The 13,927-nt window shown below is 42.7% G+C and overlaps 5 protein-coding genes across 5 annotated transcripts; 1 reads left to right on the top strand and 4 right to left on the bottom strand.

The window, feature by feature from the left end:
* Positions 1-1,723: 1,723 nt before the first annotated feature.
* EAF02_004346 (uncharacterized protein) lies at positions 1,724-3,688 on the top strand (the record flags this gene model as incomplete). The annotated part of the gene is made up of 10 exons (XM_038900394.1): positions 1,724-1,789; positions 1,840-1,925; positions 1,979-2,257; positions 2,343-2,395; positions 2,446-2,480; positions 2,539-2,694; positions 2,795-2,907; positions 3,011-3,101; positions 3,149-3,569; positions 3,651-3,688. The coding sequence occupies 10 exons, from the start codon at positions 1,724-1,726 to the stop codon at positions 3,686-3,688; spliced, it is 1,338 nt and encodes a 445-aa protein (XP_038760101.1).
* Positions 3,689-3,722: 34 nt separating this feature from the next.
* Positions 3,723-4,799, bottom strand: EAF02_004345 (uncharacterized protein; the record flags this gene model as incomplete). The annotated part of the gene is made up of 2 exons (XM_038900393.1): positions 3,723-4,603; positions 4,661-4,799. The coding sequence occupies 2 exons, from the start codon at positions 4,797-4,799 to the stop codon at positions 3,723-3,725; spliced, it is 1,020 nt and encodes a 339-aa protein (XP_038760100.1).
* A 1,150-nt stretch (positions 4,800-5,949) lies between these two features.
* EAF02_004344 (uncharacterized protein) lies at positions 5,950-7,883 on the bottom strand. Its single transcript, XM_038900392.1, has 2 exons — positions 7,502-7,883; positions 5,950-7,437 (listed from the first exon to the last, which is right to left on the bottom strand). The coding sequence occupies exons 1-2, from the start codon at positions 7,653-7,655 to the stop codon at positions 6,125-6,127; spliced, it is 1,467 nt and encodes a 488-aa protein (XP_038760099.1). The 5' UTR covers positions 7,656-7,883; the 3' UTR covers positions 5,950-6,124.
* A 1,669-nt stretch (positions 7,884-9,552) lies between these two features.
* Positions 9,553-10,437, bottom strand: EAF02_004343 (uncharacterized protein; the record flags this gene model as incomplete). The annotated part of the gene is made up of 1 exon (XM_038900391.1): positions 9,553-10,437. One exon carries the CDS (start codon positions 10,435-10,437, stop codon positions 9,553-9,555), a length of 885 nt encoding a protein of 294 aa, XP_038760098.1.
* A 963-nt stretch (positions 10,438-11,400) lies between these two features.
* EAF02_004342 (uncharacterized protein) lies at positions 11,401-13,232 on the bottom strand (the record flags this gene model as incomplete). The annotated part of the gene is made up of 5 exons (XM_038900390.1): positions 11,401-11,983; positions 12,039-12,091; positions 12,144-12,345; positions 12,398-13,019; positions 13,073-13,232. 5 exons carry the CDS (start codon positions 13,230-13,232, stop codon positions 11,401-11,403), a joined length of 1,620 nt encoding a protein of 539 aa, XP_038760097.1.
* Positions 13,233-13,927: the final 695 nt, after the last annotated feature.

The following is a 13,927-nucleotide window of genomic DNA, read 5'->3' as shown; positions in this document are numbered from 1 at the left end:
GAGTAAAAATAGTACTGTGCCTATACCCCGGTAGTGATTTAGCAAGCCGCGATAGTTCGCGCTAACAAACTACCGTGACTGTGTCTAATTGGACATGAGTAGCCCCTATGAACATTGGGCCAAGATGATATGGACCCTTGGTGAACTGGATTGATGAGATTGAGACCAAAGACGTGAGATTTATGAAATTGAATGAAATTGATGACGAAGCTCCAACATGAGTGCGCCTTGTCAGGCTATCAAGATGAAGAGTTGCTGTCTTGCCATCATTTCAATTCAATACGATCGTCGACGATCCATCTATCAACGTGTGATATCGTAGCACAGCCACGAATGGTATCAAGTCGATCATGGAACGTGTGGAATAACTATAAGATGCTAAAGATTTAGCAAGGAAGAAATTTCAATCCCATGAAAAATGAATAGATGGAATCAAGACCCCAAAAAGGAATAAATGGTGTTTTGATGTTTTTTTTGGGGAGTGTTTTGGTGTTTTGATGTTTTGAATCGCAACATTGGTTTTAGTCGTGCAATTTTGAGGGATGCGCTAAGCTTAATGTAGATTGATGCGCGCTAGCACGTGATATCTCAATCTTCCACACAATCTCAGCCTTTCCTCAGTTTCGTTTCGTTTCAACATTTGCTCGCATTGGTTTCGACACTGGTCCTGCTTGCTAACTTTATTTATAGAATATTCTCTTTGAAGGACGTTTGCGATATTATCACGTGATATGGGCTCTATACCATCCGAACCTTCCAAGATCTCTTTTCTCTCGTGTCAACATTTGTCCGGTCCATCATTTTTGAAAAGCTTCAAAATCACTCTAGTCGTCTCGATTCTAATTTTCCATGTTGCTATAACTCAATCTCAAGTGGATTATAATTAACCTTTGACCTTCGACGCGTTTTCCGGGAAATTGAAATACCGACAATGATAAGATCAACGATGCAGCGGGATAATAGTCACAACCCAATCTGGGATGCGGGGAATGATGATTCTGTATCACCGTGGCTTTATATTTGATCAGGTACCAATGTGCCCTTGAATCTTATTACACATTCGGAATTTGAGAGGAAAGATTACTTCGAGTCCGAGTTAGATGCAGCAGCGCAATAAGATCCATCAAGCATTGAGATAGTGTTCATTTTGTGTTTCTTTAGATCAAGTGCGGAGTAACGGAGTATTGTTTTGAGAATTGTTTCGACAGCTCTCTGCACAGCTGCCTCTGTCACTCCCCGAGCTCCCGGTGATCGTATTAATTGATGTAATATCGAAGTGCCTATTTTCTCATCATGAGATCTTCCAACTTTGCGGATAAAAGAATGTTACTTCGAAATTGGGGTTTGCATCTCGTACAAGTGGATTCACCCATGTTTGTACATACCTACCTGGTGGGGTTGCTTTTGGGCAATGAATGTGGTGGCATACCCACAGCGGCAATCAGATAATCACAATTCATATCATTGGGGCGCCAAAAGAGTTTTTGGATCACTAGAGAAAAAGGGATCTCAATGCAGATACTGCTGCCGGTGATCATGCCGGAGTACAAGCTTTATTCAATTGGGGAACTAGCAGATAGTCTCAAGATCCAACCTTGGATTCGGCACCTTCTCCGACTTTGGAGCATAAAATGGTGTATATATATGAGGTGGTCTTAATCCGTGTCCGAATGTCAGTATCTAGTCACCAATACACTACATACTTTGGGCGCAAATAGTTAAAATGTTGTTCGGTGTATTTTTGCTACTTCCCTTTTGGAGCAGTTACGTATCGGCTTCTCTCCAGATCGTAAGTATCGCTCCTAGGTGTATTCAACGCAATGGCTTACAGATTTTCAGATATCAGGTGCAACATGGACAGCTTCTGGTCTTAACCAGCATATTCAAGCTCATGGAGGTGGAATAATCCAAGTCGGATCGACCTAGTCAGTAACTAGGCTTCCAGTATTTATTCCAAACTAATTAGTATCGATCGTAGCTATTGGGCCGGAGAGAACAAGTTAAATGGAAGTGCTTTCCAATCAATCAACTGCTACTCAAGCACAGATCTTGTGAATTGGAAATTCAATTCCTATCTTCTTACAGTGCAATCATCTGGAGATCTGGGGCCCAATCGAGTTGTCGAGCGTCCACACATAATGTACAATGCTGCAACTGCTAAATATGTTATGTGGATGCATATCGATGATTCGAGTTATGGCGAAGCAAGGGCTGGCGTTGCAACTAGCAGCAGTGTTTGTGGAACTTATACATACTTGTGAGTTGACGAATTTGACAGTGGCGGAAATGATGACCTTCAAGGTGCACTCGATTGAAAACGAGACTGATGAGGAATGCAATAGAGGAGCAAGTCAACCATTGGGCTACCAAAGCAGAGATCTCAATGTTTTTAAAGGTATGTGGATATGATATTTCCCGCCCTTTCTATGGTTAACGAGAAGCTAGATACCGATGGGACAGGGTACCTATTGACTGAAGATGTAACATCCTTTCCCACCTGTTATCTCTCATTCAAAACCAGCTCTGACTATCTTGTAGCGTGTAAACGGTCTACGAATTGACAAACTCTCAGCCGATTATACATCAGTCGTCTCGGCTGTTTATACATTTGCCGATTACGAAGCTCCTGCCATATATAAAAGTGGCAGCACTTATTTTATGTTTGCTAGTCACTTATCTGGTTGGAGTATGCATGCCTTTATTCTTTTCGCCGTCTCCCTGAGGATGATTGTTCCAATCTCGGTATAAGATACAATCTCTCCAAATGATTAATAACTGAGCTCGTGCCTATTAGATCCGAACGACAATGTTTACGCCACAGCGACAAATCTGTCGGGGCCTTGGTCTGCCTGGGCCAATTTTGCAACAGTTGGATCAAACACCTATAGCAGTCAGACCGCTGCTGTGGTCAGTATTAAGGGGGGTTGTCATGTAATTATATCTTTCATTCGTCCTTGACCTTGAAAATTGGACCTTCACTACTAGAAAACTCTGTGCTAACTAAATACAGGTATATGGGAGATCGATGGCATTCATCCAACCTCATGACTTCTACTTACGTCTGGTTACCTATAACAATATCCGGAACGAAGGCAACTATGGCAAGTAATAAGATACCGACAAAAATACCAGAAGCTAACGTAAACAGAGTAACCAAGTGAATTGGAGCATCAACCCAACAGCAGGAACATGGACTGCCGGTCCTACCGAGACAACTCCAGAGGCTGAGGCTAGCACAAATACTCTCGCTAATGGTGCTATTACCCTCACATGTTCCGGATGTTCAGGTGGCATCCAAGTAGGATATATTGGCGGGCCCAGTCCTGGAGGCACATTGACTATGAATGGAGTGAGCAGTTCTGTAGCAACTACCACCTCGATTCGAATTCATCATACAAATGGTGATTCGGTACAACGCTATGCAAATGTTGTGGTCAATGGAGTCAGCAATATTCTTGCATTCTTACCGACAACGGATGGCAATACACCGGGCACAAGCGTCTTAACTACGGCTTTAAAGAGTGGGACTACAAACGTCATTCAATTTCAGTCGTACAATTCTGGATGGGGTAAGTTTATGATATTCAGTATTCATTATTCGTTATTCATTGATAATACGCCCATGTATCCGGTACTAACATCCCATGCAGCACCAAACATTGATCGCATAATGGTTCCCGTCTCTTAAAACCCGCAAACCCGCTTTTCGCATGCAGAGGCGACTATGATTCCCTTACACCACCAATGCTACTTTTCTTCTTCTCCAATCTCAGAAACGTATAGCTCTCACTCAACAAATCAATAGGATCAGCATCCCCCTTCTTAAAACTTTGCATGACCCGTCCAGGCAGTGAATATTTCCTCCTCAAAACCTTCCTATTCCCCCAAACCTCCCACCGTCCCCTAATCATACTCCTTGAAATAAGACTCACTACACTCGTTGGCGGCATTGGAGCATTCGTACAAATCTCCCTCAACATCCTTTCCAACCCCCTAAAAATCCCGGGATCCACAATCCTCAGATGCGCCAATTGTTTCCTCGTTTCCTTGATCGCACTCTCAGTCGCATATTCATACTGACATCCCATCATTCTAAATCTTAAATACTTCGCCAGTACCGTCGCACACAGTAATGATAAATCTCCATTCATATGTGCAACTACTTTCCCAGTGCGATAATGACATGGTATCTCAATCGTAGTAATTGCCTTCTTCCGCAGCGCAAACGTTCCAATCTGTATCTCCAGACGTGAAAATTCGTCCCATCCTTCATCAGCAGCCTCAAGATCGTCAGCAATACTGCTAGGGGATACATATACCCATATATAACCCGTCGCACACGCACAGAGAGAATATGTCGCGCCGTCACTCAGATTTTCTTTCTGGAAAAAGGCAGCCGAGCCGTGAGCTTTTATATCCGCAAAATTGGCGGTAAGTTCGGTGCCGAATTTCGAAAGGATTTTCTCGTCTGTGAGGGTCAGATCCGGCATGCTGATACTCGATTCATTGCTGGGTGTGATGTAGAACATTGGTTGTGTCATGAAGCCCGAATCTATAGTTCGCGCATTGTGTACACGACTGATTTTTAAATTGGGCGCTGAAACTATACAAAAGCTGTCAGTGAGTTCTCGAATCTCGAAAAACGAGAAATACAACTTACATTCTGTAGAAACGAGAGCTTCCTGTATCATATCGGGTAATTGAGCGAATACTCGCTCGTTGTGCGAAGTGACATTGATGATCGACGGCGCTTTATTGCGACTGGTGACTAGGATTTCTTCCTCGTTGCTGATACTCATATTTGCGATTTTCGAATTCGACTACTGGTGCAACTTCATTTGATATGGTCCTGCGGCAAGAGTGATGGATATCTCGGGTGCATGATGCGAACAATATTTACCTCATTACACCTCGTTCTTCGCGAGCTATCCTCTATATATATCCCTGAGCTTACCTACATACATCACACATCATTCATTTCTCGCGTAGCTTTTATCGATCGTGCGAATTTCCAAATCCCATCCTTCAATTAGTTTAACATTGCACTTCATCTCGTATCAGTTCCTGGTCATCCTCCCCACTACCACCCCATCAGCTCGTGTATTTCTAAAAATAGCAACACTTTTTAAGGTTACCTAACACTAAACACGCTGTACAAAACCGTCAAGATACGAGAACCATCACCACAACCACAGTTGTATTTCGATATTTGCTACGTGTGCAATTGGCATGAATATGAAACGGACTAAGAAACCCGTAAGGCGCGTTTCAATCCTTTTTCTGGATGGCATATGTGGTATGATGGATACGATACATGAGAAAATTGAGAGATAAGATATGGGGGCGAAAATAATATTGGGTCTTGGATTTATGGTTATTAGAACACTCGGGGGCAGCCGCAGCTAGCACTGCCTCTTGCCGATGACCCGACTCACCCGAGTGCTTAATTTGTTTTGATACGCAGATGTCACTTTGGGAGGTATGTATATTGGGGAGTGCAAGGCATCAATGGAAATTTGAGGTCGAATTGTTAGACTACAATTGCCAATTGAGAAGAGTAGCAGGAGATTAATATTCTACAATTTGCTTTTTGGTCAGCGAACTGTGGTACAATAATTTCGGCTAGACATGAAAATGAAGGGGTTTTGACGTAAACATCATTTTGCGTGAAAAGAAGGAAGAAGAGGAAGCACGAGATATTCACGTGATGGCAGACAAAATCGGAATTCGTACAGATACACTGCGCACTAAGCCTTGTATCTCCAAATTTAGGTCCTGTGTGGTTTATGCCGAGATGGAAGATGTAATGCCGGCGGATTTAAGATTTCACTTAAGAAAAGAAAGAATGGCGGCTGAGTTGACGATCTTAGCGAACTTGTATCGAAAAGGAAGAATCAAAGGAAGGACAAGTTTTGCTCAGCCTTGATATATGGCATCGAATAAAACGATATTGAAAATCGAAAGCGATTGATATTGATTAAAAATTAAGACATATATTACTATAGTATCAATCCAAGGTCAAATACTTTTGAGCTTTTTAAACGCCGCACACCATGCTCCCAAAACACCAATCCATGCTGATCGTGAAGGCCAGACCTTCTCCAAAACTTTTCCTGAAAGCACATTAAAATTTTCGTCTAACCAAGAGACATCTTCTCCCATCTCTCTTTACCGTCCATCCCACACTCGCGCAAATTTCCTTCAACGTCCCTTCTCTATCCATTAATCTATCGTTCACAGCAATCACATTCAATGCCACTGATTGCTTGCCTAGCAAGATTGAAGATCGAATCTTGCTCTGTTCTGCCAATGTCATTCCTCTAATATCAAGATATCTTAAGCTGTGTTTGACACCGGTGAAAGTAGGTAAGGGGGTGCTGAAAATCCTTCGTCGTAACTTGGTGATGGCTATCGCACGTTCCATTGGCTCGAGAACAGTTGTATACTTTGAGTCGATCTCTGATGAATCGGTTCCCTCTTCTTCGTTTCGTGATTCGCTGTCTTCAGTATCTAGAAATATAGATTCGAGATCGCGCATGCGGAGGCCGGTGCCTATGCTCAACTCTTCTACTGTTTGATTCAACGCCTTTAACTGGGCGACACATGCTGAGTCCATCTTCCATCCTCTTAGCTTGAGAGTTTTGATTGACCTTGGTGCATATTTCAGTAGACGTTCTGTGTCCTTTTCGCTTATCTCTTCACCAACCGTAAGGTCAGCAGAGGCATCGAGGTATTCCAATGTATTCTTCACAGACGGATGTGAGGTGATAAAGTCAATCAGAGAGACATCTTCAAGGAAGGGGCAATGATTGAGAGCTAAATGTGATATTTTGGCCGTAGGAGGAAGAAGTTGTAAAGCTTCTGTCGTGATATGAGTGTGTGATAACGTCATCGACTGTATCGGGCCAAGCCGTGAAAATAAGGAGTCGAAGGACGAAGCTGGTAGAGCTTTACAATTCTCCAAGGATAATGATTTGATCGGAAGTGAAACAGATGCTGGCATACTATCAAGTATGCTAGGTATGCAATCCAGTGTTGATGATGTGCAATTACCTAAGTCTAACGTCTTCAAATGAGGTAACCCAACAAAAAGTAGTCGAAGTAAGGACTCGCTTAAGAAACCATTTAGGTTGGTATCCTTCGGGATTCGGAATTCTCGAAGGTGTGGAGCGAGTGAAACTATTCCGTAAAGGTAATTGGAAAACTCTCTCATTGGGCGTGTGGTTTTCAGTTCGGAGAAATCAAGACGTCGAATGGTTCTACCCAAGATGGGATTTTCGGTAAGTTGAGCAAGTATATGATTAAAGGCGGACATGTGAGTAACTGTAACACTTCGATATGTAATGAAAAGTGCATTCATATAAATGGCTCTTGATACACGAAGACATGAAAATAAAGTAGGTCTCTCCAGGTGGGGGCAATTGATGTCACCGGAATCTAAGAAGTATCAATATCATTCATGGCTATTGAATTTCATTGCAGATATTGAGTGAAGTCTTACCATTGCTTGAACCTCCTTCTCTGTGATCATATTTCAATTCTAGATTTTCAAGAATCTTTTGAAGAAGCTCAGGTGGAAGTAACTCTAATGGAGATTGTCCAGCTTCATATGCTTTCCTCCTGTTCGAGTTGTTTTGCAGTGAAAAGCGAGACATTGTGTTCTAGTGAAGTTCTGAAGTGTTGAAATGTTTGAGATGCTAGGCTATGTGTTTGAGGTTTTTATATCTTAAGATTTGTATCGTCAACAATACGCCGAGGTCCAGATATTGCAATGACAATTTTGTACGGTTTGTAAAAGTATTTCTTTTGACTTTCTCGCCACTCTCAAATCCATCCTTTTGTTGTGAGGCTATCGTGAGACTCTTATACCCTCTCAACCGTTTGTGAGGAACATCTGGCCCGCCCAAGTCAGACAAAATCTTACTCAATGCATGAAGAATTTGCATACCAAACACTGGGGAAATTGCGAAATCACCTCCCATGACTCTCTTTCCATCGTCAGAGCTCAAAGCACAGCTCAAGAAGTTATCCAATACTTTTCACCGCCAACACGTATTCGTTTCATTGTTACGTAAATGTATATCAACAAAGAGGAAAAACGTATTAAGACGACATCATGAGGCAATATGAAATTAATAATTGGTTCCTCTTTCCTTGGAAGCCAAAGAAATCACGAGTTAAAGCGATTGGTGATTTCCCCAGAAAAGGTTAAAAGAGAAAGCACGATTTATAAAAAGGCGGGGTTAGCGTCTTGGCATCCCGCACCTAGAATGATAAATGTTTCCAATGCACGTGATTTTTATTCCATTAACAAAGACTTCCGAGACCCCTTGAGTCCGTCTTGCTCTTTAAACCACCTGGGCATTATAAATTAATACCAAAAATACACCTTTTTTGTTACCAAATCCCGTACTATTTGGGATGAGACTAAATCTACCTGGATGGCTTAGATAACATCACACCCCCAGACGGAACGTTTCCTTTCCTTGTTGTTGATCATCTTCCTTGCCCCTTTTTTCTCTTTACAGAGTTTTCAAATCCCGCATTGAGTCATTTTTATATGTATTTCGTCACTCCGTACACATTGATATCATAGCGAGACTTACCATGAGTTAGTTACTTTACAGTGCTGACAGACAATATCTTCTAGTCATCCCTCGTTTCCACTGCATGGCGATAGGAAAAGAGCCTAATGATAAAAAGGTGCTCTCGTTCTCATATTCCAATTAGTTGACAATATGTCAGCCCTCACATCCAAAATCTGGGGCCGAGTTAGCATGTATCATGTAGGTACGTACCTTGCATCAACAACGAAACCGTGCTTCCCTCACCGACCCTGAAACCTTGTTCTCCGTTTACCACCGGCTCAAATGAGAAATTACTAATATATCCACTAAGGAAGCCATGGATCTTGCACCTGATCCAACTACCTTACTAGTACCAACAACGTGGACAACTTAGATGGTTGCAGGCTCATCTTGATCTCACAATTCTACACTTTTCTTGCTCATACATACATTTTCCAGTATCAATTACTCAGAACTCGCACTTTTAGATACGTATCCAAAGCCGATGGCAGATGGTCAATAGTTTGTCAAGCATTAATATGTTATAATTATAAATTGCGGAGAAGTGCATTTACATGTACACGAGTTCACGAGTCAATTTGTATGCATCATAAAACAAAGTTAATGAAACGGGAGTATTGCGTGTATTGTGGATTTATCACTCTGCCATCTTCTGAGCGTTGCAAAACCCTCATTTGTTATGCATGACTCCCACATTCCCTTCAAAGAAAGTGAAAGGAGGGATTTCTTGAAACACCTGTCAAAATGGAATAAATCAATCCATTACACTAACCAAGAGAAAGACTCACAAAATTGGGGTCCAAATTAAGGTTCTACTGTCTCAGAATACTGACAGATACCAATCATCTCCGTACCATCCGACACGCGATAGAACGTCGGAGAAGACGAAGACTTCGAGCTTCAGGCTTAGCTAAAGATACTAGTAATATCACTCGACTTAGCACAACAATCTCGGATTATGAAATTAGTCGTCAGTAAGAGTATCTGTCAGAGGTTGCATCATCTCCTCCAAAGCTTGCAATGTATTGGCATACAACGCTTCAAAGCCCGCCGTGTCATGAATTAAATCTCTCTTGATTTCGATTTCCTCTTTCTTGAGCCTATTGGTCTCTAGCCAGTCAATAGACATGTCCTGCGCCTGTCTACCAGCCTGAAGTCGGTCCTCGAGTATTGTCTTTGTCTCATTCGATATCTGATCCCTCAGAAGGCTAGCCATATAGTGAACCATTTGATATATCTGATCCAGTTTGTGTGCACGGGTCTCATCTCCGATCATCGTGGTTAATTCTATGCCACCTGCAAGCATGCGCTCAAGGTAAAGAACTGGTGGCTCCTTTCTGTGAACAAAAGTGTGTCGGATCTCTTTCAATCTATCCAGCAGTTGATGAAATCGCGGGATACTGCCCTGGTTCTCGAATGCGATCGGGTTAACGATAGGTGTTGCTAGGAATCGCTCCCAGAAATTGAGCTCTACCTTCTTCCCCGAAATGAAGTCGTTCATCGCCAGAGCGTTAGGTGCCCACTTCTTTGTGAAATCGAATATGGCATTCTCAAGTGTTCTGAACATTCGGAAAGATATGCTCCACTGAACTTCGAAAGGAAGCTTTCTACGGTCTTTAACGTTACTATCTTCGTAGGGGCCAAAGTCCATCGAGGGGGTGCTGTGTGCTTGGGTTCGTAATCGATCAGCTTGCACCTGGATAGCCGGTCCTGAGAAGTTTGTCGGACTTGAAATTGAGGCTGTCATGTAGGGTGTTCTTTCTTCTTGAAAAGACAACTGTCGTTGTCTTTGACGTTCTATACTCGACCAATGACTCATAGAGCTCTTTCTGGACGAGTCTGAAGACATACTTGGTTGTACCGATGGCGATTCTTTCTCGATACTTGGTGGTGTTGAAGATCTTTTATGTGTGGAAAAGGGAAAGATGTCGCATAGACTTTTGCGAGATGATTGGTGCGGTCTTATAAGATTGAGCATGTCGATGAAAAGCGATGATGTTATTCCTAGAGCTGGCTGGGTTCAAGCGGGGGCTAATATATGGAGCGACGACCGTACGAATTCTGACAACCCGTCAACATTGCCGTATCTCGGAGCTGTAGCTTGTTGGCTATAATCCCTAGTCCTAAGAAGCAGAGACGGTTTCCCAAAATGATTGCTGGGATTCAAGTCAAACGGTTCAGATGTGATCTCCGACTTTATCGTATGAAATGGCACGGTATAGCTTGTCGATAAGTCAACGATGCAAAGAGCCATCTCAAGGCTTCCAACCCGTCAAAACAAAGAATCATTTAGTTCGATTTTGGGTCTTTTGTAGTTGAACAATTTCCTGCATGACAATCAAGTGTCTTTATAATACATCCGATCTTTCTGTCGTATACAGCCCTGAGTTGCATTGCTCGAATGTTCTAGAGGCGAAGAAGAGGAGAGATGTATCGGCAAGTGGGGTTAAAATATAGTTGTTCAAACAAAAGCACAAGAAAATGGATGATTCCCAGATCATAGCCATGAAGGTCTTTACTGATTCATTAGCAACAACGATCAATAGCAAATTTCGCCTGATCACAAAGAACGAGATTTTCAGCATTAGCATTTTCCCAGGGGGGGGGGGGGGGGGGGAAGCAGAGAAACTGCTGGTCTCTTTACATATTTTGAACATCTGGAAAAGTCTCATATCGCCTCAACGAATATAAGGAGATGAGGTCCATAAAGGCTTCATTTTCGTACATTTCAATTGCAAAATAGGAAGAAACTAGCTAGGCGGTTTAATTTATACATGCCCTCGTATACATTATCGAGAATCATAATCACACACTATGCTCCAAAATCAACCGTTACCGCCCCCGAATCTTCAACTGGTACGGTGATTTTCCTGTCCACGATCTTAACCGTATGTCCAACCGTCACATTGTGCAATCGTACAGGTTTACCGTTATCGAGTTCATAATTGTAGGAATATCCATCGTACGTGATACCGGTTATTGCATCACTGCCATTTGCATGAAGGGCTCTCAATTTTGCTAACTTTGGCAGCGCAGCTGGTGCATGGTGACCCGAGGGTCCGGCTGTGGTATTGGCTGGGATTGTGATTGTGTAATTTCTGATTGGACGCGGGACTGGATTTAGAACTGTAGAGGTTCCGTTTACAGTATAGTTGTATTGATGCATGTTGATAATTATGATGCGCTTGAGGGCACCATTGACATATGCAGCATAAGCCGATTCCAGTGCGTTTGAGAGTGGGATTTCGGCTATGGTTGTGGTGGCAGCGGTAAGATTGGATAGGAAGGCAGCAGCGGCAATGTTACCGTAGTATGGTGGCTTGGTACCCTTTGGGACAACATCCGTGTCCTGGGGTTGCCAAGCCTGGTAGCGGAATGAGAGTCCCGTGTGGAAACTGGATGAAAGTTTAATATGAGATTCGTGAAAATTGATTGCTAGGAAGTACATACTGGATGCGACGAATGCTCTTACTTGCACCGTATAGAGCAAAGTCCAAGTTCCACTATATAGAAGTTAATATGATGAGATGAAGATCGACCACAGAAAGGACGTACTAGAGCAGCACCATATGCATTTGACAACCCTGGCGCGCCTTCGTTGTAAAGAGAATTAGTCTCTCCGAGGATGAAGGGTACGTCAGATGAAGCGAGAATATTAGATACGTTCAGCTGTCGGGCCACAGACACTACAGTTGATGTGTGATTCATCAGGGTTCCTTGAAGTGTTACACCTGGTTGCGTCGCACCACCAATATAACTTTGATGGTTCTGTTAGTATTCGAAATGTAATATCGTGAATGGGACCATACTTGTGTGATGATATCAATTCAATGTCTTTATCCACATCTAATCCATCGTTCCACGTGGTGACAGGATCGAGATGATTTTCAACACCAGCAAAAGAGGGTGCTAAGAATCCATAGGAGGCCAAGTCAGGACAAGCTGCTGCCACGCCTTCCTTGATCTGTCGACTGCCATTCAACCACTGCCTTACGTATGTTGATTCATTCCAGGTAGGAGGTCGAACTGGCCCTTGTGCAGAGGTGGAAAATAAATCTGGTTCATTTCCATATTCCCACATGAGAAGCTTCCCGCCCTCTAAAGCTTTGCATGCCAAGGGGATTGTGTCTAGTAGAGTTTGCCATCCAGCAGAATTATTCGCACCCAGACCCAAATTGAATCCATGACTAAATTTGACATCCGGCCAAGTACTGTAAGACTCAAAAAAGGATGGGCCAAAATAAACCGTGGTTGGATAGTCTGTAGCCTTTGCTGGATTGATAGTACCATTCACAGCATATGGAAGACTTGCATTGTAAAGAGCATAATCCTGAGTGTTTCCCCCAACCCGAATATGCGGTTTAGTACCTTGAAAATTTCCAAGATTGTTAAGCAAATTTTCTGAAAAGGTATTGGGACTCGAGTTATTTCCTGAATATGTGAGCATATGAGCCAAGCAATGTGTCTTTGAGCCTCTAACGTACCAGCGTAATCCGGGAAGAAACAAAACTCGATAGAGTAGCTTATGAAGGCCGGAAGTGGGGTACCGGCGTTTGCTGGGGCGGTCCTTGCAACAGTGAAGCTACTTTGAGCATGAATTGCTTGCACAAGGCTTAGAAGGATGACTCCAGTGATGCGGGCCATTTTGTAAGTACTAAGGATCTAGTGATGTTCTATCTCCGAAACATCAAGTGGTAAAAGAGAACAACTAATAGTATATTCGATGAAGAGAGGGATGACAAGAGAGAACGTCAACGAAGTTTAAGTAATCAATTCACAGTCCGTACATTGCAGATCTCTGGTTCTTTCCCGATATCTCATTGCTACGCATAGCAAGTGCATATCCTACGTTGTACTCGCAGTATATCATACCGGAAATCGAAGTACCTCTGACGAACGAAGCTAGATAAATTGCTACTTGCATATCAATTGAATTGAGTTTGACGTTGACGTTGTTCGTCTTGATTGCCCAATAATTGCCGACGCGGGGAAGTCGGGGAACGAGTATACGCAAACAAGGTCTAGGGGTGCTGGCTGACGTGCTATATACATAGCATGATGCATACTACGTATATACATAATAGGGGCACCGAGGTAGTATTCTCGGTGTAGAGTCCATGTCATTCATAGTTACTCCCTCCCTCTCTTTCCACCAATCCTAATGAATAACAAGGGAATCGTAGACCTACGATTAGCAGTCGGATGGATGAATCGATATATCTAGCCCTAGCCCTCCTTTAGATCTTGAGAGAACACTGATATCTTTTCAGACGATATCTGATTATATCTTTGTATGTATCGTTATATAATTCAGAATATAATCATATACGTACTGGATG

The sequence above is a fragment of the Botrytis sinoallii genome, assembly GCF_014898435.1.
Source record: "Botrytis sinoallii strain Bc 23 chromosome Unknown BSIN_006, whole genome shotgun sequence".
Classification (NCBI taxonomy): Eukaryota; Fungi; Ascomycota; class Leotiomycetes; order Helotiales; family Sclerotiniaceae; genus Botrytis; species Botrytis sinoallii.
Note: the sequence above shows the minus strand (reverse complement) of the source record. Positions and strands in the feature narration are given on the sequence as shown.

Excerpts from the sequence above, each read along its gene's own strand:
- EAF02_004344 (XM_038900392.1), bottom strand. The coding sequence starts at position 7,655 with ATGTCTCGCTTTTCACTGCAAAACAACTCGAACAGGAGGAAAGCATAT. Across the intron at positions 7,438-7,501 it reads AGAAGGAGGTTCAAGCAATG|ATTCCGGTGACATCAATTGC; the intron begins GTAAGACTTCAC and ends GATACTTCTTAG.